At 47.6% G+C, this 27,338-nt stretch overlaps 2 protein-coding genes across 6 annotated transcripts; one reads left to right on the top strand and one right to left on the bottom strand.

The window, feature by feature from the left end:
- Positions 1 to 315: 315 nt before the first annotated feature.
- Positions 316 to 25,537, top strand: LOC120947533 (probable cationic amino acid transporter). Of its 5 annotated transcripts, none has more exons than XM_049605108.1 (12): positions 316 to 614; positions 881 to 1,412; positions 16,728 to 16,912; positions 16,995 to 17,148; positions 17,225 to 17,356; positions 18,755 to 18,853; positions 19,289 to 19,497; positions 19,768 to 19,939; positions 20,039 to 20,635; positions 20,707 to 20,847; positions 20,926 to 21,091; positions 21,182 to 25,537. In XM_049605108.1, the coding sequence occupies exons 3-12, from the start codon at positions 16,787 to 16,789 to the stop codon at positions 21,753 to 21,755; spliced, it is 2,370 nt and encodes a 789-aa protein (XP_049461065.1). In that variant the 5' UTR covers positions 316 to 614; positions 881 to 1,412; positions 16,728 to 16,786; the 3' UTR covers positions 21,756 to 25,537. The 5 variants fall into 5 exon arrangements, with proteins under 5 accessions (XP_049461065.1, XP_040218858.2, XP_040218852.2 ...); XM_040362924.2 differs by having other exon boundaries at positions 320 to 432; positions 20,701 to 20,847; XM_040362918.2 differs by having other exon boundaries at positions 320 to 614; positions 20,701 to 20,847.
- LOC120947535 (carboxypeptidase Q-like) lies at positions 25,525 to 27,338 on the bottom strand. Its single transcript, XM_040362926.2, has 3 exons — positions 26,020 to 27,338; positions 25,823 to 25,948; positions 25,525 to 25,748 (listed from the first exon to the last, which is right to left on the bottom strand). The coding sequence occupies exons 1-3, from the start codon at positions 27,219 to 27,221 to the stop codon at positions 25,613 to 25,615; spliced, it is 1,464 nt and encodes a 487-aa protein (XP_040218860.2). The 5' UTR covers positions 27,222 to 27,338; the 3' UTR covers positions 25,525 to 25,612.

Here is a 27,338-nt window from a genome sequence, read left to right as displayed (position 1 = left end):
AACCTGCTATTGAATGCCACCGTGTCATCGGCACAATTGCTGTAAAAACACAATGATTTACAAAACCATAGCACTTGTAAGCACGGAGGATACGTAAGTAGAAAGACAGAGCGAGAGAGAGATTGTGAGCTTTTGTTATTTCCACACAACAATGAGCTTTTCCCCAATTTCTCAGGAGCGCTTACCGAAACTTAGAGACGCGCTCATTTTCCCGCCTCCTTAGGTAAACCCTATTCGGTCACACGCGGTACCTGCCTCTCGCTCGCTCCAATCGGGTTCGCCTCCACAGGATTTCATATTTGTCGCTCTGAGCGGCTATGTTCGTAGATAAAAGCGAAAGCAAAAGCACACTCACTTGTTTTCCATGACAATTTTCCAATGTCCGTGTGTCGGGTCGCGCAAAGACAAAGTTTCAACCGTAGCAGTCGGATGGTTTGTGGAGCAGCCGTGGCGTGTGTTGTGATCTAATTTGTTCCCCAAATTCTGGTGCTCGGTGGTCCACCGCTAGGCAGTGTGTGTGTGGCAGCAGAAACTGTGTCTTCCCCCGTCCACCGGAAGCTGGGGCTTCAATCGACACGCGCAAATACGCACCGACCGACCAGTCAGTGGTGAACGTTAGTATCCTTTACAGTGATATAACACAACAGGTTTTTACGATCAGACTACTGCAGACCCCAAACGTGCGTACCAGTGCATCTTTTGTTCGACCAGGAACGCGACGATTAGCGTGTCCTTGTCTCCGCTACTGCCGTCTGGAGCGCAATGCGAACCTTTCGGTTGAACTAGATGATGTTGTGCCTCTTTGTTCCTTGCCCTTCGGAAAAGTGTAGCAGCAACAGGAATAACCAGTGGTAAAATGTAAAGTTTTCCCCAAATCTAGCTTCAACACCACTCCCGCAAGCAGTGAAAAGTGAAAAGCGTGTATTAGTTTGTGTGTGTATGTGTGTTCCAATGTATCCGTGTGCATGTGTGTTGTCTTAGAGAGCGTAGATTCCAGTGAATGGCGGCGTTGAAACGTACGCGGATGGTGGAAATTCGTGCACAAAGGGAAAGCGCGTGAAAAGTATGAATGCGCGACATTGACGCGGATTCTCTTCAAAGGGAAGACCGTGAGCAAAGCAAAGCGGGAAGGGAAAAAGAAACAAATAAAAGCGAAAACGTTAACTCCCTCCGGCCTTCCTCACGCCTTCACCCCCACTCCCCTCCTGCGAGTGCGCGCGTGGGTGCGTGCGATCCAAATCCGAGCGGCCGAACCCAAAGCCGACGACGAGGACACAACGGCGTGAAATAACCGAACCTGTCTGTCTGTGCGTGTGTGCGTGTGTGTGTGTGAGAGAGAGAGTGTGTGCCTGTGGTTTTTCTTCTTTTCAGTAGCAAACGAAAGGCTGTTGCTGAAAGCGCCGACCAAACGTGTAAGTATAATATGCCTTTTTGTCTAGCAGAGAAAGTGGGGAAAAGCGCTCGAAAGAGCACGATGTACACAGCGTTGCGAGCGGGAGAAGTAACACGCAACAGCGACGCCAGCAGAGCAGCAGCGCACAGAGTGTGAGAGCGAGACGGGCGCCAAAACGGAAAAGCTCATCGGGTGAACAAAGTTCTGCCGCTGAGAAAGGAAAAACTCTCGAGTCCTCGAACGGCGGGCGGGAGAGCAGGAGATGCACACTGTAAATGGTTATGGAAATGAGGGGGTTACGCAGAGGGACGGGGGGATGCAATGGTCAAAGAATGGAAAATGTTCATGCGTATGGATAAAGGCAGGCAGTTTGAGGTTTTTTCGTTTGATCCATTGAGAAAAGATAAACGAGAGAGGTTTTTTGGCCACACCACTGGCTAAAGTTAAAAGATGTGCTGTATCTGGGCTTTGTTTGATGATCTTAAACCAAGACCAATGTGTGTGTGTGTGTGCGTTTGTTTCGGGCGAAATGTGTGGAAATGATGGGAATGTCATGGAACGTATCATGAATCTCACGCCTCACTGAAGCCCAATTGGAAAGCGCATTCAACGGCAGCTGGATAAACAAAGCTGAAATGATGTTTATAGACGAACTACCTACCAGTTTGCTCAGCTGGGAAAACAAGATCATTTGAGTCCAAATTTATCCCCAACAGGTGCTTCGAGACACCACAGTTTCCCTTGGCTCTATCTAAATATAATGTCATGAAACTATTCCAGCACGATGCCACAAATTACCCTCATCAGACATCATCCGAAGACGAGGCGGAAAAATGTGCTCACCCTCTTTCCCCCTCCCACCTTGCAGTGACGGGAAAATGAGTTCGATTATTTCAATCGACGAAATGGAATAATTACCAGTCAGCCAAAAGCAGCTCCAGTTGTTAACCATGTGTGCCAATCAGCTCGGGAAAGGGCAGGCTTACACGCATCCACTGCATTAACCAAGTAACCAACCAGCGGCGGTTGCCAGAGCAACTTCGCTTTTCCAACGGCCGACACCTAGTATGTTCACGTGCACGTGTCCTATGCGCAACAGAGCAGGCGACAGATTACGTCATCGTTCTCGTGCGCGGGCGGAACGGAATGCTTGTTCTTTACACTCCCCCAGCCCTGCGCCCTGTCTCTTACTTCTCGCTGCACCGAGGGGCAACGCAAACGGAGAATCTCGTCCTTTCCATCCTACGCAGTTTTTACGCGCGATGACGACAGGACGACCGGAAGAACCAGCCGGAACAATAAAACCGACTCCCGACTTGTCGCCTCCAACCCCATGACCGCCCCAAAAATGGGATGTCAATGGCGACAATCCAGACGGCGTCAACAAGAACAGACACATTTGGGGACTTTTCTCTGTGTGTCTGGGAGGGTTTCGTTCTTTTTTCTTCTTTTCCGTTCGTTATTTCGACTGGGTGGAGCTTCTTATCAAAAAGTGTAGTCATACTCCTCCACCCGCTCAAGTAGCAGAATGTGGTCCGGCATGTGGCCTTCGCATACACACACAGAGAACAAGACACGTCCATAAAAGTGTGATTATCCTTAATGCACTTTTTTGTTGTTGTTGCTGCTGCTTCGCTCGGTATTCCAAGGCGGTTCCCGGTTCGTACATCCCACGTACTAGTCGAGCGTCATTCTTTGTGCAAATTGCAAATCGAATTGAATCGAGAATGCTGAGGCAAAACCCGAAACTGTCGACTTTTTTTTGGCACTGCAGCTCCAAGTGTCGTGCATTTGCCAGCATCCTGTATCCTGAACGTATTACCGGGCGTTCTATTATCAGTATCGAGCAGGTGCCGACGCAAAGGCAATCAAATTTGTGCGCTCGCTTTTCACTGAACTTTGGTGCTGGAGGAAGGGACGGATTTTGAACATCGTCCACGTCTTCGTCATGAAACTGGTACACTCTACACGGCGACGTTTGGTTTTGCAGCACGAAAGCGAGAATGCTAAATCTATATCAGCAGTTTTGTGTGTGTAAAATCTTTACCCAGAGGCTACCAAACGTTAACTTTTAAATATTGAACGCTTTCTTTTGTTCCGCTGGTGCGCTGGTACACGATGGTGCCTTTGGCTCCCCCTATTCATAATGTTTTATGCATTCCTTTACTGGCAGTGGAATGGTTCCACCACTCGATGAAGCTGTTAACGGTTGCTTGCATATCTATCTCGCGATCCGGCACAATCCTCGACAAAGCATTCGATCACCGGCCCTCGATGCGCTATGGCACTATGGCAAGTAGCATCTATCTGCACTGTACAAACGTATCAGTTTTTGTTCTGTTTTTCCTGCATTTTTGCTTTACACGGATGGATAAACAAGCTCTCTCACGCCCTCGTTCGGTGTCTCTGAATGTCCTGGTTGCTGGAATTCAAGCTAAAAGAAATGTCCTACCATCCTGCCGCAAGGAAGCGTGAACGTTTCGCACTGGAATGGAATGATTGGAAAACGGCCAAAGCTTGTGCGGAAGTGTGTGTGTGTGTGTGTGTGTGTGTGTGTGTGTTTATATTTGTGAAAAAAGCATAACACAATAGATAGCTCTTTGTATAACTTTAACTGAAGCTGCCGGGGGAGGAGTGTTTGGTTCCTTGCAAGAGGAAAACTGCGATTTTTATGACATTGGTTGTTCCTGCACCAGTGTGAGGGAAGCAAACTTATATTAAATGTATAACCATCTGTCCAATCCATTGCCAAAGCGTCACTGTCACCAGTTGCCGATGCTTTAAACAGTGGGAAGATCTGAAAGCAATAGCTCCGGAACGGTCGGAAACCGTTCATTGGAAGGAAATGAAATAAAATCACTTAGACACATTTCCTGTCCCGAGATTCTGATTAACTGTATCAGCTGGTTTATTGTAGTGGTTCTCGTGAAGGATTTGGATTCTATTTTAAAGCTCTTATTCTAAGAAGCAATCTGACGCAACTACGCCAAACCGAACGATGATTTGAAGCTACTGCTGATGCTCTTCTGTATTGCTCTTTGTATTGCAAGAAGCATAAATATTTAAGCTAATCGATGGCAAAGATGAATTCAGCTTATTCTGTTCACTTCACATAAATCTGTAATACTATACGTTACAGTAAGAAGAGGGAGAGAGAGAGAGAGAGTTCTTCTTCTAAGAGTCCTTTGGTAAAATGATTGATTTCCATTGCGACAGAATTTTCGGCATTCAGGATTTTCCAGGTCACTTTCGAATGTAAACATTGTTATTCTTACTTACTTATCCGGCGCTACAACCGCTTTGCGGTCTTGGCCTGCCTCAGGAGTGTCCGAAACCGCTCACGGTCTCGCGTCTTCGTCTACCAGTCCGTTATCCTGGCCTTAATGGCGGACGCCTTCACGCCATCTTGCCACCTCAATTTGGGCCTACCGCGCCTCCTCTGTCCTTGCGGACGGCCTAAAAAGACTTTACGGGCTGGGTCGTCCGTTTCCATGCGTACAACATGGCCAGCCCACCAGAGCCTGGCGAGCTTGATACGCTGCACGACAGTGAGGTCGCCGTACATCTCGTATAGCTCGTCATTATAGCGGCTCCTCCACTGACCTTACACAGATACGACGCCAAGTATCCTTCTGAGCATCTTCCTCTCGAACGCGGCTAAGAGGGTTTCGTCAGATTTGGATAGTGTCCATGTCTCAGAGGCGTATGTGAGTACCGGAACTATATAGGTACTATATAGTCCCAGCTTCGTCCGTCGCGACAGGTTCTTTGAGGTGAGCTGATTTTTCAGGCTGTCGAATAACCGGTTGGCAGCCAGCATCCTTGTGCGCAACTCAGCTTCCATGCTATTGTCGTTGCTGACCTTTGACCCAAGATAGGTGAATTGTGGGACGATTTCAAAAGAGCGCTCACCTATCTGCACGTCACGCCAACGTAGATTCTGATTATTTATTGGTAGGCCCGCTGATGTTGCCACCATCAGTTTGGTCTTTGCCTCGTTTATCTGCAATCCGAGGCTCTCTGCCGCCTGCTCGATCCCTTGGTAGGCTTCTGCTACATAGGAGAGCCGTAGACCAATGATGTCTATATCATCAGCGTATGCCAGGATCTGGGTTGACTTATAGAAGATGGTTCCCGTAGTCTCCACCCTCGAGTCGCGGATGGCCCTCTCTAGCGCCAGGTTAAATAGGAGATAGGCAAGCCCGTCCCCCTAGCGCAGACCCTTGGTGGTAGCAAAAGGTCCATTACATTGTTATTCACCGCATGCAAAATGTTGTTCCACAACGATCTGACATTTCATTTCCATCAACATAATTTTTAATTTCTACAGCATGATTTTCAACACCACTTAAGCTGGATTGAGTTTGACAGTTCTTTGTTATGTGTTGAAAATCATGTGTTGAAACTGAAATTTCATGTTGAAACAAATAAACCATTTGATAGCTGTTGAAAAACATCTTGGATGCGGTTAAAAACAATGTTTACATTCGAAACTGGCTTGGAAATTTCTGTAAGTTCTTCTGATCGTGTTGTAGAAGGACCATGCCTAAAAGTTCTCCAATGTATTACTATTTACTTCTTTCGAACAAAAAAACGTCATGTGTCACTTATTCTTAGTATATTAATAATGCAAGATACATTACAAGTTCAATTACTTTACAATTGGTAAGTGCAAAACACATAACAGCATTGTCGCTTTCACCGTTTGTCAACAATTATGGTCGCCACACTGTTCGTTCGTTTGTCAACTGTTCAAGTGTCCACTTCTGGCTGGATTGCGACATCAAAGCTGCGGGGAGAGCGCGCATTTGGCGTGCGTGCATTTTCCACAAGGTTAAAGATTTGTCACTCGTGGCGTTTTGTCCCACCACCCTCCGCGAACAAACGCGGTGTGCTCACGAACAGGCTCAAGAAAACCAACACCACTCGAGCTGAGGATGTGGTTTGCTCCCTGCCTTTAAGTCTGTGATGTGAATCTTCATCCTTCCTTCGCACGATGCGATGATAAATAGTATCCATCTAGCAGCTTTCATGCCTACAGCGACACTGCTTCCTCTTGTCAGGCAGACCGATGAGTGGTTTCATTTGTTTTTTTTTTGTTATGGACCTCGCCACTTCAAGCAAAAACTGATGATGATTCTTGGTGGCAAACAGTTCGCAAAAGCTCCAAACCCTCTCTCTCATGATCAAAAAACAACATGGTTTGTCGCTTTCCGTTAAGATACTGTGAACCTTTTGCTCCTTGTTCCCTTGTCCCTTTTTGAGGGATGACACACAGTTACCGCAGCACATTCCAAATGCCGACCTCATCGTCTATCCTACGACTATCATACGGCCGATGATCGACGGGTTGTACATGGGTGAGAAGGAGCAGGGGTGTGCCCATGAAGGGAGAGGGATGTGGATGTGGGTTGGCAGGGTCGGTGGTCTCAGGCAAATCAAATAAAACAAAGTGTAACCGAGCAGCAACAGCCAGCAGCTGGAAAAATACATTCCGGTCGAGGTTGCTCACATGACTAATGGCGGACTGGTTTCGGGATGCCGCAGAATCTATCCGGACCCTGATGGACTTGGCTGCAAACCATTAGAAGCAGCAGTAGTAGAGCAAGCAGCAAGTAGTAGCGCAATGTTGGAACGATCTGTTTTAGTGCCTCCGGGAAGTGGGTGAAGAGGAAAACACGACACTAAAAAAAGGGAGAAAAGTAAAAGGTGTCGCAATATTTTTCAAAACTCTTCTCTTACTGGAAACCGGTTCGGACAGCAGTTAGCCCCCTCAAATCAAATGGATGAAACGCTCGTAAAATTCACATCACTTTCCCGGTCGGTCGGTCGGTCGGTGAAGCTATTTAGGGGCCCAGCGCTTTCAATATATATAGCCGGGTCGCACACACACACACACACACACACACACACACACACACACACACACACACACACACACACACACACACACACACACACACACACACACACACACACACACACATCATGGCCGGCTAGCACGGCAGAAAGCATTCAAACCGCCTACACTGTGCTATCCACATCCGCTTTATCCTTTCTAATTTGTTTTTACCCCACCACGGGGGAAGAGAGTAGCAGCGGAAAAGCGTCGGATAAGCTCACCTTGGCGGAAATGAGGGGAGGAGGGGGGTGGAGTGGACTTTTCCTTTTGCGTTTGACCTTTTTCTCTAATCGAATACTGCCGTGCGGAGTAGAGTGAGCGCGTGTTAGCTTAGTGCCACAATGGTACGGAAAAGGGTAGTTGAGATTTTCCGAAACGCTCTAAAATCAATGACGCTCATGTCTGCTGCTGCTGCTTGGGTCAGCAATAAAAATGGACAGATTTTAGGCCAGCCAAAACACATACGCCCCAAACTGTACCCTTTTTGGACTGCGCAAATACTGAGTGGCGCACTGTAGTGTGTGTTTGTGCCGACGGAATCGATCGACCAAACTGGCGGGCAGAACGATTCGGATCGTAAAATGAATCATTATTGATCTTTCCTACTACACTCCTCCACTGGAGAGAGGGTAAAGGTCACTGTCATTGTGCATGGGAAGAGGCAACAAGTTGCTCCCGAATTGGGACGTGCGATCGGTTGAATGAAGCCATCAAGCGGAATATGAGCGGTAGTAAATGTGTTTTTTTTTTGGTTCGTAGTTGCACACTAAAATTGGGTGGTCGTATCGCACAAATGGAGCGCATTTTCACTGCGCCACCACCTATCGATTATTACGAATTCGAAACGATTGTTGTCTTGCTGCGGCCATTGCCAATAATCAATCGTTGGTGGGAGCAAACGGACCCTCCGCTTTCTCCTTTTTGGCTGGTTATTTTTTATTAATTTATCGCTCGCTGTGTATCGTTTCACACCTATCTACCTACCTGGGCGAGGAATATAAGCCTTGCCAGCGGAATCGATAGGATCAATTGATAGGACGACTCGCGAAACCGACAGGGGGGTCCCACGAAATGAGCCGATAATTAAATCGACATTATTTCCACCCCCGACAAAACCGCACTAACAGAGGGCAGCCAAATGGTGTAGAGCCGCGTGTTTATGCGTTTCTCATCGTTTGCTGCCCTTTTGTGTCTCGTAGTGAACGCATCGTCATCGTGTACCGACCCGACGTGGTACAGAGCACGCAGTTGCGGTTGAAGCTGGCCCATCTGGCACCCCCTGTGTGACCCCGTGTTCGTATTTGTCTACGTCTGGTGGTGTTGGTGGTAGGACGTAATGTAATAAAGGCAAAGGCTCCTGTGCCACAACCTCTCTCACCCTCTCTCTCGCTGTCTCGAACTCCATCTTCATCCATCCTTGCGCTCGGGCACTTAACCCGTGCCCGAAACAAGCAATCGGTGTGGCGCATATGATTGAATACACCCACCGGCAGCAGTGTGTGTGGTGCGTTGTGATAATGGTACATTACATTGATGGGCTATATTATTTATTACGCCCTCTGCCGACGGATGAAAATGGGATCGAACTTGTCGGGAGAGAGACAGATAGAGAGAGAGAGAGAGGGTGGTGCAGTTTTTGTTGACCGTTAGTGCGGGGAGAGTATGTTTACCATTGTTTTCACAGCCCACGACAAACGAACGAGGAAAAACTAGCAAACGGGGAAATGTACTACAAACATTCAATCAAGTAAGTGTTAACCAAGGTGGGAGGAGGGAAAAAAGCACACGCGGGAAGGTGTTGGGCTGGCAGGGAATCGAGTTTTAAAAGCCACAAACACAGCACAGCAGTCATATACAAAAAACAGGGAAAACAAAACAAAAAAATCGACCAGAGATTGCGCACAAATTGGATTGAGTTTTAATCCAATGTCACACGGGTGGGAATTAAGCGGAGCATTAAAAAAAATGTGTTTCCCGGGGGGAGGGAATTAACGAACAGATCGGTTCGATTTTCTAATGGCACTTTTAAATTGTTGGCCGTTTGTAAACAATTGTTTACATTTTCTCCGTCTTTTGGTGGAGGTGCACAAGTCCGTGCCATCGTGCTGGGAGTGCTTTTGGCGGTACAAAGCTTCACATACAACATCTAACATAAACCATCGACATCGACCGAAAAATGGGCGGCCTTTTTGCCATGTTTATTTTCCCCATTTTATAGGCACATGCCGGTCACAGCCACGGCAGTAGATGGATGCTTTTAGTGGCCGCAGTACGACGATAAGGGCGGCTAGAAAACATCGTCAAATCGTCGTTCTCGGGATATCAGCTGATATCTCGGGTGGGGTAAACGTATGCCCTTTTTGGGAAAAAGAAAATATCCTTCTTGTCAAAGCCATTTCCCGCTGTTTTCAATCCACCTGAGGCGCTTTCCATTCCGATCGTGTCGACGAACATCACTGGTATAGGTAGGCTTTCCTCGAAATGGAGGCGCCTGGTCGAGCTGACATTAAATTATATCGCTTTGTTTGTCAAAAGGCTTCTGCTTCGCCGCACCGCCGACACCAAATAATAATAATAAAGCACTGTGATGCAATAAATTTTGCCAAACAATTTATCATTCACATGCAAACCACCACAATACGGGCTCTCCGATTTCGCTCACGAGCGGGGTTCAACTCCCTGAAGCGAGGAGAGTGTTTTTCCGGCACATTGTGCAAAAGCCATTTCAGGCATCATTGAGGGCGGAAATTGAACTGTAAACAGTCATTTCCGAGGAACGGCCACACAATGGGCCGAATGTTGTGGGCGAAGCGGGAAAAAAAGGAGACGAAGCTGGTGCATGGGGAACATGTTTTGGAAAATTGGAAGCCAATAATAGCGATAGTACGTCTTCCTGCTCATTACAACCAATTAGTCTATCCGACAAAGCCCGACCCCGAGTTGGCAGTAACAAGCACTTTATCAATCAACACACACACACGTGCTCCATGAATAATTGGTTTGAGGCACAGCTTTAAACTGAACCATCGTTCCGTTTCGCATTCGATAACGATAGCTGAGCGTAATTGGAACTGTTGGTACGGTTTTTTTCAATATAATTATTGGTCTGGAAGTTAGTCAAACGTGGCAATGAGATAAATGGGAAGCTTGGTTTCAAAAATAAAGCGCCTTTCAGACTAGGATTACGCAAGCGGCAAAGAGCTTTTCAGTGAACAGCGGCACAGCTGAGCTTATTAAAAATGTATCAGTACTCACGACGGCACGATGAGGCACACTTCCGGCAAAGCTCTCTTCCGCCCATGTATTATGCCCTCCAGAGAAAGGGGTTGAAAATCAAATTCCACTCCAGCTCGGTAGCTGTTATCATCATCATTATCAGTATCATCGTCACCATCGTCAAGCAAGGGGGGGGGGGGGGGGGGAACGTCACAGCGTATGTTTTGCATCGCTGGCGCGCCCCGTAGCGAGAGAGCGCCGACGTGGCTTCAAATGCTTATGATTGCGCAAACAGTAGCAACGGCATTAAAGCGCCTTATAAAGGATTCTATTACCTTGTGAAGTGTACATACCATGCGAACAGTGTAGGAAAGTAAAAAAAGACGTCCCGGCGACATGAAATAAAAGGTACACGAAGACGCTTGGGTTCGCCGTCCGCGCCTTCTTACTGTGTACATTAGGGGGATTTTCTATGGATCCCTTTTTTTCTCCCCCCCCCCCCCCCCCCCTCTCTTCGTTGGCGGTGTGATTGACTACTCTGCAGCAGTCCGGTGCGGAGAGACTTATTGAAGTAATTAGCAATCAATCTTCTTTTATCACCGTGTTACCCACCCATGAGTGCTGCGCGGCGAGGGCACTCACCACAGTAAACATAGGCTTGTGCTGCATACTGAGGCCGAGGCAAAAACACAGAGGGAATCCTTTTGACTTTTACCTTCCTGCACGACTGGATACGACTTATCTTGTCGTATGGCAAAACATTATTCCATCAGCTCTCGGTGCAATGGCACAGGCAGGAAGCGGAATTTCAAAGCAATCCTCCTAGCCACCCGTTCGCACTACATTTTCCCCCTGGCAGGGAAAATAGGGCTGGAAAACTTCACCAACATGACATGTCCTTCGTGGAACCCCGTCTTGGGGTGGGAGAGAAACAAATGAAACATGCTAAATGGTGCTCCTCCTTTGCTCTCGCAACAAGTTTTAATGTGAAAAAGCTCCCCGACCCAATCGAAGCAAGCTGGTAGCGTCTGCCGGTAGCTATTGGTGCTAGCGAGGCGTTTAAGGGATGGGGCGAGTTGCAAATGGATCGAGCAAACATCCTGGACCTGGCAGGGAAGATGGGGCTGGAAAGTGTAAACAGAAGCCTGCAGGGCGGGTAAACACAGTCATTAGATTCGAACGCAATAATGACATTTCTGCTGACCGTAGCACCGTGTGCTTAGTTTCGAACGAACCGAGCAACTAGGACACACTTCCTCCTCCTCCTCCTCCTTCGCCCTCTGGCTTTCAGGGACTGATTATTTGCATTCTCTTCTTCTTCTTCTTCCTCCGACCATGGCGACGATGGGTCGTGCTTCGTTGATTTATGCTGCAATAAAAGGTGTGTGTGTGTGTGAGTGTTGCGGGAGTAAAGGCGAACGATGCGTTAGGAGCTACCCGGATCGAGCTTGCTAGTAATTAATTTAGTACACGATTCATTTTAATCAAGCGTTTTTGAATGTGACTGCGATGGTCCCTTTTACGAGCGTGAGTACGTTTTCACGTAAGCTTTCTATGCGACACTGTGCTACATGGTTCATGGCAGTAAGCTTTCCACGTAGCACCGTCCGGGTGTGTCTCGATTCAAATGAGGTCACCAATCAAAAAGTTGCTTCCAACTGATAGTCTCTGATCCCACGTGACATGGTGAATCTGTTTGGTGCAGAATCGAGACACCGTGGAACGGAGGTGGAGGGGGAAGATGGAAGAGGCGGGGAAGCAGAAAGATGGGGGTTGATGCTGATAAAAACTCCGTTCACAACTCTCAGCTGCCACCAGAGGCGCGCACAACTATCGCTTCATTCCGCTCTCATTACAGTTGCCATTTTCAGGCGGTCGGTTCAGCCTCTGCCATTCCTATGCACCCCTTTTTTTCCCTATGGCCACACGGTGTACCAGACTTGGGTCGTAAAGAAATCCCCCGCGAGAGCGTTTATTTTTTATGGGCAAATAGAAAAAGTTTGCTTTTGTTTGCTTTCCGTGGGGCTTGCGGAACACTTTCCCGATCCCGCCTGGCCATGTCTCCCCGATGGTCAGCAGCCGGCATTGAAGCAAAATAATAAAAAAGGAGTAAAACGGACTACCAGTAGAAAGAGAAGAAGTGCGGTGAGGCTGTGTGCGGTTTTCGTTGGGAAAATCTTACTTTTCGCGCAACTACACCCGTTTGCGCTTTTACGGGTGAAAATTCTGCGCTCTGGAGAGAGAGAGTGGGATTTGGATTTGGTTATGGTGATTTGTGTTTTATTATTCCACCCCTTTGCCAGCCCTGCCTCATTCCCCATCAACTGTTGTTTGATAGTGTTTGCGCTTTTGAGATGTGCTTTTTTTTGTTTTGTTTGTGCTGGTAAAGTTATGTGTCGCTTGCTTTATTGGTAATCTTGCATCTTGCAGTGTAAACCATTCCATTCCACGGTCACGATGACGATTGGAGTAAGGTAACAGAGCACAAAAACGTAAAGCTCCCCGTAATTCTGTCACACACCGGTGGTGCAATATGCATGCAGCATGCCCGAACAGAATGGGACTGCTCTACATATAAAAAATGAAATTTTTGCAATTCGCAACATAATGGACCGCTCTGCAGTCAGGAGAGATCGAAGATGCAAATGAAGCATCGCAATCTATTTGTTATTCATGCAAAGGAATATGTAACACGTTTTTACGGGCGCTGCAACACGTGGAGAGTTATCTTTTTTTAGAGAGAAGAGGCGTTTCGATCGATACATCATTCCGATTGGAAATAGAGAGAGAAAAAGCTTACACAAAAGAAGCTCCAAACGAATGCACCAACATTCGTGAGAAATTAACGTGCAGTGCTTGGGGCATAAATTGGTACATAATTCTCCTTCCCATACACGTAAGACATGACGACGTGCGACGTGGTCATAATTAATACACCTCACGGTGCTTTTCTTCCCGTTACTAGTCGCAACTAATTGCCCTATTCAATCGTGGTGAAATATGTTCGAAATTACACGTCACTTGTTTTCGCCGAACCACCAAAGAGTCGTTTCTTAGGAACGCAAACGGTAGGAACATGACCTCGAGGGACCTCCTTCACCGGTCCTGAGCTATGGGATGTGGGTATTTAAAATTAAAGCTGGATCAATAGCACGCAGCTCAACACGGGCGGGAGGCGCACGACGATGCATTTGTGTAGCCCTCTTCTTGCATTTGTCCTTGCAACGGTGGAAAACAAGGGTGGGAAAGAAGGGGCGGGCAAAATTGTACCCAACTAAATTGAAATTACATTTTAAATTGCTATAAAATTCTCTTATCTCGTTCGTTTCGTCGTTTCGCCCCTAGACGGTGTAATGTTATTTAAGAATGCATTTTATACCTCAATGTTGTGGTATGGTATGGGAGCTGGTGCGAGATAATCGTAGCGAATGGTGGCGCCGTATGGCAAACGTTGCACCTCGAGCAGGTCAACCACAAAACAACGCAGCCAACACGGCAACCCTCTGTACTACCCCTTAATGAACGTGTAAATGGAAAGCAATCCGGTAATAGTCCTTTTGCTGGGGAGTACAAACAAGCAGCGAACCGTTCGTACAGCAAGCGTAGCACAGAAAGACAGCAAGCACACTCACCCCATACCGTGGGGTTAATCGCAATCTACTAATCCCACACCGCATGGCGTTGCTAGCAATGGTGGGAAGAAGCCGTTGGTCTCCAGACAGTGTAGCATCTCGGACCCCCGAGCTAGTTGACATTTTAATAATTGCATGCTCCCAGCTCAGATTCAAAACGCGTCCGATTTCTCCCGCGGAAGGAAGGAATTAACTCAAATGACTGTTCATACCAATTGCGTTCAACCCACGATGCGGTGCGCGTGAATGTAAAGTGAATTTGAGCAAAAATCAATACACGAGCAGGCAAAGTAAACGAAAGATAACATAAACAGCACAGCCCGAAGCCGATACGTGGGGGGTAGTTCTGGAGTTCTTTGTGTTTCTTTGCCAACTTTGCTGTTGCTGTGAAAAGTTGTGCTTCATTTACAACGAACGGCGTTGCGTTGTTCACTTTGGTAATAACCCACTGGGCTGCAAAACACTGTGTGGTCTGCCTGTCGGAAAATGGACATAATCACATGCTGTACTTTGACGACTTTGCATCCTGTGTCCTGTTGCTGAACCCGACTCACTCGCCTCTTTTTTTAATAAGAAGGTCCATTGGCAAAACTAATAGGACAGAACGGTACGAGCTGATGATGAATCGTGCCCGTAATTCATCACACGACGGGACACGACTGCCCCCCAGGTTGGATGCTTCTCCGTTTGGTGTGCCGCCCGTTGAGTGAGTGGCATTTATCCCGACGACAAATATTATTGAAACGTCGCACAATTTAGCAGCAAGGACACGGAAGGAAAGCTTCTCGATCGAGCTTTCTGTTGAAAGATGTAGGAAGCAGCATGTAGATTCGAACCACAGGGGGAGTTTGCTGTACAATCCACTCCCTTCGTGGATTGTCCTCTGGGGTAAAGGTAACCAGATTTTCGCAACGATATAACACAGCACAGTTTTCCGGGAAATCTCACGATGCCACAGTAAATGCACAGGAAAAAGCTACGGGACGGGGGAGCATGGATCCGATTAGTGGTACGGCGAAAAATCCGCAACCATTGACGGGCTGCAGCACAAGCACACCTTCTGGGGGGTGAACTTTAGCTTCACCGTACTTGCTTCTTTCCAAACACTCGCCTAATCCAATGCCCGTGGTGTTCGTGCGAGCTAAACAAACAAATTAGTTATTCTGTCTCGAGCAACTTCCGGTCGCACAAAAGATTGTCCAACTGGCATTTTCGTTGTGCGCTCGAAAGGAAATGGAAAATATATACCAAGGGTAGCAGAAAACACAATTCAACACAAACACACACATCCTTCTCACATCGCGTGACGGCAAAAGTTCGTGTTTTAATTGAAAAAAGGAGCTATTAAAAAACAACCCCAAGTCCCCCGGAACGTCGTCGGAACCTGGCAACCTGATTCCATTTGCACATTGGCAGTCCGGTCCGGAGGAATGGTCTCTGTTGAATTTCAGCTGAATTTCATTTTAATCGAGTATTTCACTCTTTTTCCTTTGATTGTCGCTGCACTGAAGTGAGCGTTTCGGTTGATTGAGCGCCAGCAGCTTGGCAAATCGCTAATTTTATAACCACGAAATGGAATTTTAATGATAATTCGCACAATGCAGTCCCGCCGCCCCATGTAATGCCATTATGGGGTTTTGCGATCTTCGTATTCGGTTCCATTTGACGATGGGCTGTTTCGCTGTTATTTCTTCATCCGAGCACGTCCGCAGCTCATGCCCACCATGTCCTCGTCCACGCAGGGCACTGGGTTGGCTCCACGTGTTGAGCTTAATTTAATCGATTGTAGCTAAAAATTGCTCAACAAGTCTTGTCTTGTTGGTGGCAGCAACGCCAAGACGACGACCTGAAACGGTTGGATTTTCAAGTCAAGTCTCACACACATGCCAAGGAACACACACACGCACGATGATAATGGAGCAGTGTAATATGGTAACATATTACGCGGTCTTCGCACGAGTTGAAGAACAATGAAGTGACACTGCGAAAAGGGCAATTTGTTCGCGATTCCCACCACGGCCCGACCCGACACGGTGGAGAGGATAAACACGGTGCTCGGCAGCAGCATCGCATCGATCGCACACACTCGGCGGTGGTTGTTATTGCGACGCGGGTATGATAATGGCATGGTAAATGGTTATCATGCGTCTGACATCAGCCTAGAGCCCGAAGAGCCGAAGCTTTTGTGCTATCAACCGTCGTTCAATTTACATCTCGACGTACGGGCGCACACACACAACGGCACACCCGGCACACGCCAGTGACTTCTTCTCCGTTAAGAAAATGGCAAGAAAGCCACCCCGTGCAACCCAACCAGCTAATGCTACCAGCAGCTGCCACCAGCAGGCAATCATCGTTTTCGTTCGCCTTATTGCACCCATTTTCCAGCCCATCGAACGGTCCTCCCTTCCCCGTTGTCGCTCTCTCTCTCTTGGCTTTTCTTTCGCGCACTAGAATTCACATCAGGAAAGCGCTGGTACTGATCTCAATTTAATTAGCTGTCCCCATCGAAGTGATCATCGATCAATTGCACGCACGCACAACTTATCACCTTCTTTTTGGTCGTTTCTGTTTTCCCCCACAGCTGCCTGCCAAACCTGGTTGCTGGTGAGACCGTAGCGCATCCCGCCCGCCAACAACAGGATGAAGTTTTCCATCCCGATGCCCGGCGGCGGTACCGGGCTGGCCCTCTTCTCCAAGCTCATCCGCACGAAAGATCTGCACAAGCTGCAGGAAGAGGACCCGAACAGTACAAAGCCCAAGCTAACCGTAAGTGTGTTCGTTGCACTGCATTGCACTCCACAGGAGCGTCGTCTAAACCGTGTTGCTCTGTCTGTTTCGTGTGCCGCAGAAATGTCTCACCACACTCGACCTTACCTCGCTGGGTGTGGGCTCCTGTTGCGGCACGGGCATGTACCTGGTGGCCGGAATGGTGGCGCGAAACATCGCCGGACCGGGCGTAGTGCTTAGTTTTTTCATCGCAGCCGTAGCTAGTATATTTTCAGGTGAGTCGTGCCCCCTGATGATGCCCCATGACAACCAGGCACGAGTGACTAAATGTTCGCTTTTTATCTCTCACAGGCGCCTGCTATGCTGAGTTCGGTGTACGAGTGCCACACACGTCCGGATCCGCGTACATGTATTCTTATGTTTCCGTGGGGGAGTTTGTAGCGTTTGTCATAGGATGGAATATGATATTAGAATATTTAATTGGTAAGTGTGTGTGTGTGTGTATCGCCGCCTGTATTTAATCAAGCTCATCGTACCAAATCACAAGACGGCACATCTTCAAAAGATCCTATTTATAAAGTCGCACACGCTTTTGGACAAACCTTGTCCAATCCTGAGAGACAGACAGAGAGAACGAAGCCAGAGACAGAATTGGACGATTGCGATTGGGTGTGAATATTTTATAATGCACTTCATTTCATAATCAGCCCTCAATGACGGAAAGCCACTTGTCAACTGACTTTAGGACTTTCGGAGAGTTGCTGTTTGCGTCTGGCGATGTTTGGAGTCGTCTGCCTCGGAAGAGCATAACATTGAACAAAAGATTACTGGTCAACTGGTCAGGAGGACGGTCCAGACCGGCTAGAGATGGGTTCAGGAGCGAGTGGTGATAAAATATTTACTTTGCCAATTTTCCCAGTGGCCGGCAGTGGCTGAATAAAGAAGCCTGTAAGGGATACTCTATCCCCTTGCTGCCAGGCATTGGATAGCGGGACCAGCAACAGTACCAGAGCCCGCAGATGGGTGCCGTAATTCACACGAACTTGGTGCCACCGTTTTTACCATGCATACGGACGACCTCGCCTCAGACTCACCGACCCAAAGCTTGACGACACCCGGTGCTACTCTCGACCCCGACCGACTTGTTTGCTCAACAGCCCGCGTCAAGTGACCATAACTGTGAACGAGTCCTGCCACCACCGAGTGGGACCGGACCAAGTGTGTGTGTTGGGAGGGTTTGTGGGCCATGAATTCGGTAGTTCCCGCGCAAACCCAACCATTTCCATAACTGTCAGCCCAGCGGGACAACCCCTAGGAGTGCAAAATTAGCAGCCCATGTGAAGCAAATCTCTCTCGCTCTCTCCATCGCACCCTGCTTTCTACTCCCTGGCGTATGTCAAGCCGAAACGTGACTAAGTATAATGTGCAACGGCGCTGCAGCTGCAACCTCCTGACGCTGACTAATTGCTACTGGCGCTGTGGGCGATGGTGCTCATCCCGCACACCGTCCGTCGTGCATACGGAATGCATGAAAGAGCTTTTAAGCTAATTTTCGTCCACGTTCTGGTGCCGGGAAGCTCATCGCGACATTCCGGTCCCGTACTTCCCGTAGTGTCCCCTTAGGGCCCTGGGTCCTGGGAGGGTTCGGGTTGGACCGATTTTTATAGCACACTTCCATGCTTTTGGCACACAAACACGCACACACCTGTGTGCAGGCGTATAGAAATCTCAATTAAAATTTCTCCCTTCTCGGTATTCACTCGGGTGACATGACTGCATCGCGCGCTGCCGCTGCAAAGTGCAAAGCAATTTGGGGACGAAATTAATTCGCTCGATCTGTTTTTATCTTCTTTCTGTTTCACCGCCGTGTAATGCGCGAAGGTACGAGCGCGTGTGCCTGCGCCCTTAGCGCAAGCTTCGATTCACTGTCGGGCGGCTTCATAGGCAGAAGCATAGCGGCCTCTGTGGGGACCATATTCGGTACGTATGTTGATGGTCATGCACGACAACGCGTGGCGAATGCGAAACATTAGAAACAAAAACACATGCGTGCTCTCCATTTTTTTGGTTTTGTTTTTGTTTCATCTATCCTATTTCTCGTTCTCTCTTTCTCTTTACTGCTTTACTCTTTACTGCGGTTACTTTTGCCTAGCATTTAGTTACCACTTTCTCTTACTACTTTTCTTCTTCCATTTTGTTTCCAATTGGTTTGTGTTTTATGGCCTTTTTGACTCGTTTTATCGTTTTACTATCGGTAATCTTATTTACCCCTCATACTCATAAACACACACCACTACGGCTCGGCTACCAAACTGGACTGGGTCAAAACCCGTTGTTTTTGATTCACCTTAAATTTACACAATCATGCTCTCTCTCATGCGCGACCACCACCACCACCACTGGGGGGACTCGCAGGGCGGCCACCGGATTTCATCGCGTTCGGCATTACGCTCGTGATGACGTTCATTCTGGCGCTCGGCGCTAGCAAGTCGGTGCTCTTCAACAACGTCCTCAACACCGTGAACCTTGCATCGTGGGTATTTATTCTAACCGCAGGCTTGTTTTACGTCGACACCAACACCTGGACCGAGCACGAGGGCTTCCTGCCGTTTGGCTGGAGCGGGGTAGGTTTAACATGTTGCCTGTTTAGCTGTTGTCTGTGTTACAGTTCTGCTCCTTCAGGGTGCATGTCGTGCTTTGTTCCCCCCTCCTTTTCGGTTTCTCGACGGATGTATTGTATTCCATTTAGGAGTAGTGGAGCGTTTTTCCATTTTTCCCCTCTATCTCTCTCATGGCTTTGTTTTTCTTTTTTGGGGTCGGGAGTGAATCGCGGACGAGTGGGACGCTGCTCCTGGAGGGCCTTTCAAATTTAACCTTTGCTTCGATACATTCAGGTATTTACGGGGGCGGCCACCTGCTTCTACGCCTTCATCGGGTTCGACATCATAGCAACGACCGGCGAGGAGGCGCACAATCCCCAGAAAAGCATCCCGAAAGCAATCGTGGGCTCATTGGTTATCGTCCTCATAGTGTACGTTACCAGCAGCTTCATCCTGACACTAGTTGGTAAGCCTTTCATCTCCTTCTTTGTAGCTTCGAAGCGTTCCAAAAGAGGGACATGGCAAGATGTGTTGTATGCCTCTTCCATTCCTCGTCCTATTTTAGTTCCTTACGATCACATCGACTCGGGCTCGGCGTTAGTGCAGATGTGGACCTACGTGGGGGCGCCCAAATGCCGAGCATTGGTAGCAATCGGTGCCACGGCCGGGCTGAGTGTGGCGATGTTCGGTTCCATGTTTCCCATGCCCCGCGTCATCTACGCCATGGCCCAGGACGGACTGGTGTTCCGTCAGCTTTCGCAGCTGTGGGCCAAAACGGGTGTGCCCGGAATTGCTACGATCGGCAGTGGTATAGCCGCCTCCCTGGTGGCGCTTACCGTGCAGCTCGAGGTTCTCGTTGAGATGATGTCGATCGGTACGCTGCTCGCTTACACGCTCGTATCGACCTGTGTGCTGATCCTGCGCTACCAGCCCCACAGTACCTCGCTGGTCGATCTACTGCCTGCGCAGCTTCGTACACCGCAGCCGCCAAGCACCCCGGATCCTAGCACGCAGCAAAGCGTCAAGGCTAATGTGATGATAAAAAAGATCACCCGTGGATCGCCAGACTCCGACGATAGCTATGACGAGGATAGTCCGGACGGCTACATGGGCCGTGACGATCAGTTCCTGGTGACCGACCGCACGGAGAACAAGTTTTACGGTAATGGGAAAGATGAAAATGGACACTCCTTTCGGGAGAGCTCTTACTTGAACTCCTTCTTCCAGGTGCAGTACACGGGGGTTCGCAAGGAAACACGGACACTTGTCCGATATGGATATGCGATTACATTGTAGGTCGAATTCAGCGCTACTCTTACTTATGTCCAGGATTTTTCCCCTGGATAAGACCCGGCCCGGCAACCCCCGAAACAGGTAAAGCGCAGGGACTGGCCACATACGATACGTCGTCGGAATGGCACGAGTAACTCGTTATGGTTTCTCATTCTTCAGGAATGTTCGTAACAAAGCTGGTCGGACTGATGTATGTGTGCATCTTCCTGCTGGATCTCTTCATGGCCATCGGGCTGACGGGAGCGTTCTACTCCTTAGCGTACACTGTCCTGGTGTTAAGTATAATTTGGATTCTGCTTGTCATTTCACGACAGCCCCAGAACCGGTATGTACCGACAGCAAGTCTCACAACGATGGGAATAGGAAGAACTGGTTGACGATGCTCAACGTTGTGATTTTTGTTTTGTTTTTCCAGATATGCACTATCGTTCCTCACTCCTGGACTTCCATTCATTCCAACGATCGCCATTACGGTAAACATCTACCTAATATTCAAGCTCAGCATTCTCACCCTGGTACGGTTTACCGTCTGGATGACGCTGGGGTTGATCATGTACTTCTACTACGGCATCACGCATAGCTCGCTCGAGAATCCGAGCGAGGAGTTTGAGCTGACCGTCGACAACAACGGTTCGGCGGCACAGAATCTCCAAATAAATGTTCCTTCCACCACCACCACCGCTAAGCCAAGCAAACGCCAACGCACCGAACCGACCGCCGTCTGGGACCGGCACGGTTACGAGAACCGCATGGCCACAAACGACGACGGTGAGTACCAGTGGTCCGGGGCGAACCAGCAGCAGAACAACACGCACCCGTACAGTTGGAACACCAACGATGCTTGGGGCGATCGAACGATCTACGATCGTCCGCCACAGTCAGCCAACATTTTCCAGCCGCCGCCTGCAACGACGACGTCCGAGGCGAAAAAGGATGGTTTTGGCATGTTCTACAATGAGTCCGCCAGCTATCCGACCTGGGACGACTAAGGCAGCCCATGGCACAACCTTCGCAACCTTCCCACTGTACATACATGCACGCTGGAACCGTTCGAGGCACTCTGCTCTCCGGTGGACGCTGCTCTTCCCACTATCCTCCTCCCAAGAAGTTGGAAATCAACACGTCCGCCATACGTTCCTCGGTTTGTTGCGTATGCGTATTTTTACTGTTAAGTTTTCGCGTTCCCGCAATACTATGGGGTGGTCGGTTCTTGACGAAAGGGATGTATTTCCTATTTCCATCCATTACCATTACGTGCTATCTATCGTGCTATCTCTAGTGCACTAACCCAGTGTACATCGTTAAGCTGTTTGAGCAAGTGAAGAATGTGATAAATGCAAGGACATTGCGGGAAGAAGGGCAACACAAAATGAAAGCATACATACACAAACAGATACTTACAACATATCCTTAAGTTAAGTTAGACTCATTAGCAGGGAGCAGAGAGGAGAGGTTTTACTTAAGAGGACAGAGTCTTGATTTCTCTCTCGGCAGCTATGGACAATCTTGGGATGTACTATTTTTTCGATCACGTAACATTAGGTTACCTGTTTTTAAATTCTACCATGTACTTGTTAGAGATCCATTTACTGTAGGTCTTTCAATTATATTGTTCATAGCTCGGTGGCGCAGCATTTCGCAGCAGATTTTACAGTTCAGTTGTGGCCGGAAGCATACTTCAGTTACTTCAGTGGAAGGAAAAGAAAGTGAAAGAGGTGTTCACACTCTCAGCACACGCGTGCGACTGGGTTTCTTTTCGACGTATTTAACAACAAAACAAAACACAAATATTTACGCGACGATTTAATACGCTACGATCTTCAGCTAAATCTACCTGAATCTAGGAATGGCAATCAGACCGAACCGTGTGTAGTTTAGTGTAGTTAAATAGTGGCGACGCTCCCCAAAACGAGCGGATGCGTTCGAGCGCACTGTAAAAAATGCACGCAAAACAACACACACTAACATTACATTACGACACCCAAATTATGACACCCACGTACATTTCCTATCATCACGTGTCGCATCGTGAATGCATCCAACCGATAGAACAGATGTGCGTGCAGTTCTGCAAAAACGCAGTGTATCTTTCCTGGTAGTATCGACTGGCCACCGAGTACTAAAGAGCGTTAACACAGTCTGGGGAGGAAGGCAGCAGGCAAAGTGAAAGGATTTTAGATAGATAGCTAGCCCTTTGAGGATTTAGTATGATGGCAATGAAAGGGGAGGTGATGCAAGCGGTCAGTGTAAGAAAATAGGGACGGGGCCGATGGTGTTCGCTTGAGCAAATTCTAACAATTATACATACTAGAAGAGATTGTAAGATATGAACGTATGTGCCATGAGTAAAACTAAAGTGAAGCAGTGATCAGTCACTGCTGATCGGCATTGGGCACATAAAGCGAAGGGGAGAAACACCCCGAACAGCAGGGACACTCGTTGCACATTTACGTTACGTTTATGAAAAGATGCATTTAAAAGAAAATTATATTGTTTCAGTTGTGTCATAGCCGATCGAGACTGTCCGCCGTGATGTGGGATTTATCTGATTCGTTATCCGCACGTGGGGAGGGCCTTGCACCTCCCACATACAGGAATACACACGCTTAACAGCAGATACTTGTATGACTTGTTAAACATTGCTTCCGTTTTCATTTTGTAGTCATTTGTTCAGTCGTTTAAATACGCCCATCGTTAAACCATCTAAGCTTATACGAGTGAATGGAAAACGATACTATCGATGATGATTGTTTTAATTCCACTACCCTGAACCGTTTAACGCCACATCACTAAACATTCCAGTAACACACTTCAGCAAACATGTTCAAAGCAGTGGTTCATACACATTAAAATAAATATAAACAAAATAGACATTACGTACGCATAAACAAGTGAGAAATCAGTATCTTTCATCAAATTAAGTGATATTTTACTGTTGAAGTTGTTGGTTGAGTAACATAATAATTATAACGATAATATACACATACTATATGAATATCAAGGAAAACAAACTGGTCGGGCACGAAAGCACGAAGGGATCCAAAGGATAAGCGAATCGATACCACTACTATTACTAATTGTGCATTGTTAAGCTGTACATTTTCGTTGTAAGTAATTTTCCTCTCACTCACTAAATGTAAAACGATCAGCAGTAGCAGTATTCAGTGACCGGCAGTACAATCTCCCCTCTCACTCAGCGGCACTGTTCGTCGATCGTTAAAACATCAACATAAACCACCGGGTAACGTCGGAATGTGTGTTTGGTAGCAAAACACAAACGTTCGTACTTGAAGCCACTGAAAATATATTCCAAACCATTCGCCGTATTGTGTAGTACATTGGGCAGGGAGCAAAAGAGAGGACCGGGAACCTCCACACGAATGTGCCCTCGAACCAAGGAACCAGCACCATTATCTCGTTTACTTGTACTTTCTTTTCCACTCTGATTAATCACAATCACTTGCACAATCATTGTCATTTGTACACTTTATCAAAACTGTGACTGTAATATATACCAAAAAAAAGGAAGAAAGAAGCGCAAATTGAAAATGCATTTTCACGCAACTTAGTTGTTACCTTTTGCTATTCATGTAAATGTGTTTCACAGAAAAAACCAGCATCAAACAGTCACGCAGTTTCAAATCGATACAAAAGAGTTTTAACTTTTCTAAGTGTGATATTTACCTCTACACATTACACATAGATTACCAGTTTACTATGCAATTTTCTCGTAAATCACTTCGTAAATCCATCAACGGTCGACTTAACACCAGATGCACACACCCAAGTAATGCGCGTAGTCTTGCTGGTTCGATACTGGTCCACAGTTACTAGAACAACCAAACCCAAAGGATTTAATGTACAAATACATGATACAACTGGAAAGAACTCTTTCCGACCGTTTACGCTAGGGTAACCACTACCAAAGAAGCAGGACAGGCAAATTAATTACAGCATACCGACGAACAAATACCCAACACCATAGATCCATAGAATAGAGTCGCGAAAAGGGCGATCCTTGCCTACAGCAGCAGTGTTAGGTGTACTTCATGCGCATAGATGCGTCAAAAGAAGCTCCAGTTATTACATAAATATACACATAAAGTATATATATATATACATACTTATACATATATAGCTAGTACGTCTATTTCAATTTTTTCCCGAAGCGCGCTACCCACTCAAGCGCTCGTACTACCAGTGTACTTCTTTACGTGTGTAGCCATTAATGAATAAAAAAACATATTTAAGAGAGAAAACAAACATCATTTAAAGAAACAAACAACAACGTTACGGAAGACATGTTGAAAATTGAGAAAACTTGTTAAATTCACTGCTCCAAGGAATTCGTTATGTGGCGTCAGGATCACCGCTATCCCGAAAGATACGAAACACTCTAATGCGCAAATATAATTAAGTTAAACAGTGTAGCACTTGGAAGAGACAGATACACTATACATACATGTTTGTTGAGTTATCTTAGTGTAAACAGTCACATAAGCAGATGAATGCTTGTAGCATCACTGTGTAAACATTATACATATACATATTGCCGAACAACGCAGATTAATCTACTCTTTAAACTAAGGACATCCTTGCTAAATTACTGCAAAGTGCTCGGACTTTGAATGCCGTTGGTTTGGAGGGGGAGAAAATGAAATATTGCCGAAACCTATGAGACAAAAGAAGAAAGCAACTAAGAGTAAATAAACTAATTTAAAGAGTAAAACATGAGAGAAAACATAAAATGCAATAAAATTAAAAGAGCAAATAGGCAAGGGTTTTACTTTTATTCTGAGTGAATAGATTCAACGATTAAAGATATGTGAGTATAAGGGAATTTGCTTTACGGTTGCACATCCTTAGGCATGCTTATGCTCAGGTCAGCCACAACGTATGCCGCGGCGGCCCAGAGGGCTGCACATTTGTCTAAGTTTTTAGGATCTTCCACTGCCATCGTGTCGCCAGCGGAATGGTGGAACCTAACAGTGTGTCAGATAGGACGCAATTAATGCCAAACATTCCAGCACCGTACTACCAGTTTAACAGTACTTACCAGAAGTATTTTTCATTTTTGTTCAACAAGGACGCTCCAGGGAAGCCGCGCGTCGTCCAGTGGCTTATATCTGGCCCACCATCTGTAGGAGTTTCAAACTCAGTTGCGTTCAAGGGACCCATCAGTCTGTAAGAATCAACGCAAACGTTATGTTTTATGGTTCTACTGCCGCTCGGATAACAAAAAAAAGCTCTTACTTGACGATTTCTCGAAATATACATTCGGCATCAGCATTCCCGACAAAGTCCAGACCCCGCGGCTCAAATGTGCCGATGTCCGATTCGAAGAAGAAATTAAATTCCTTCTGCTCTTGCGGTTTGTGTGCCTCTTTGTACGCTGCTCCACCGTAAAGCCCTTCCTCTTCGCCCGTCCAAAGAATGGCCCGAATGGTACGGCGAGGCCGCAGCCCCATCGCCTTCAGGTACGTCAATGCTTTCCACGAGATCATGGCACCACCTCCGTCATCCATCGCACCAACACCAACATCCCAGCTGTCCAGATGCCCGGAGACGACAACGACCGATGTGTCGGTGTACGTTGTTCCAATCAGCTCACCGATCGTGTTGCGCGACACAACCGGATCCATCGGGCGGTCGGCCATCTCAAGATGAATCTCCATCTGCTCACCCCGGCGGTACTTACGGAGCAGCATCTGGGCGTCCTCCACAGTGATGCAAGCGACGGGGATCTTCTTCACATCATCCTGATAATGCTGCTGGCCCGTGTGCGGTGAGCCGATCGAGAACGGGGTAATCGAGCGGACGAGCGCTGCTACGGCTCCCTTGCGCGATGCTACCGACGCTGCCTGACTGCGATAAACCACCGTCCGGCCGTAGCTCTCCCATACCGGCGAGAAAACAACAATCTTTCCACGCACCTGCTCCGCCGGGATGGTTTCGAATTCTTTGAACGATTCCACGGCCAGCACCTCGGCGATGATGCCTCCGCGCGGTGTACCGACGCTGCTGCCAAGCCCCAGCAATGGAAGATTCTTCCGGAACGGTTTCACCAACTCGGCACTCTCATACCCCCGCACCCAGTGCGGAACGGTAGCATTCTCCGTGTGTACGTTTTCCAGCCCATCGGCCCGCATTTTGTCGATCACATAATCGATGGCTTTCTCCAGCTGCTCGCTGCCGGCCACGCGTGCCCCGAACGTATCGACCAGCTCTGCCAGACTGTCCCAGGTGCGGCCGGCATATTCGCCATTCACTATCTTGTCAACAATCTTGTTTACGATCGGTTGATAGCCATGGATCTCCTTCACCAGAGCTTCTGGCAAATCGCAGTTTCCATCCTGTTGCTTACCGAACGTGTCCACTCTATTATCGGTCACCCCGGCGCTGGCCAGTCCAAAACTCACTCCCACTACGGTGAGAAACAGAATCACGGACGCCATTCTGCTGGCCGATCTACGATCACAATGAAAAGATGCCGGGAACACACAGCCTACTTATCGCTAATAGGGCCAGCCGCCACTTCACGATGGCGATAGCAAATAATAAACAAAACGTCG

This window comes from Anopheles coluzzii, chromosome 2, assembly GCF_943734685.1.
Source record: "Anopheles coluzzii chromosome 2, AcolN3, whole genome shotgun sequence".
Lineage (NCBI taxonomy): Eukaryota > Metazoa > Arthropoda > Insecta > Diptera > Culicidae > Anopheles > Anopheles coluzzii.
Note: the sequence above shows the minus strand (reverse complement) of the source record. Positions and strands in the feature narration are given on the sequence as shown.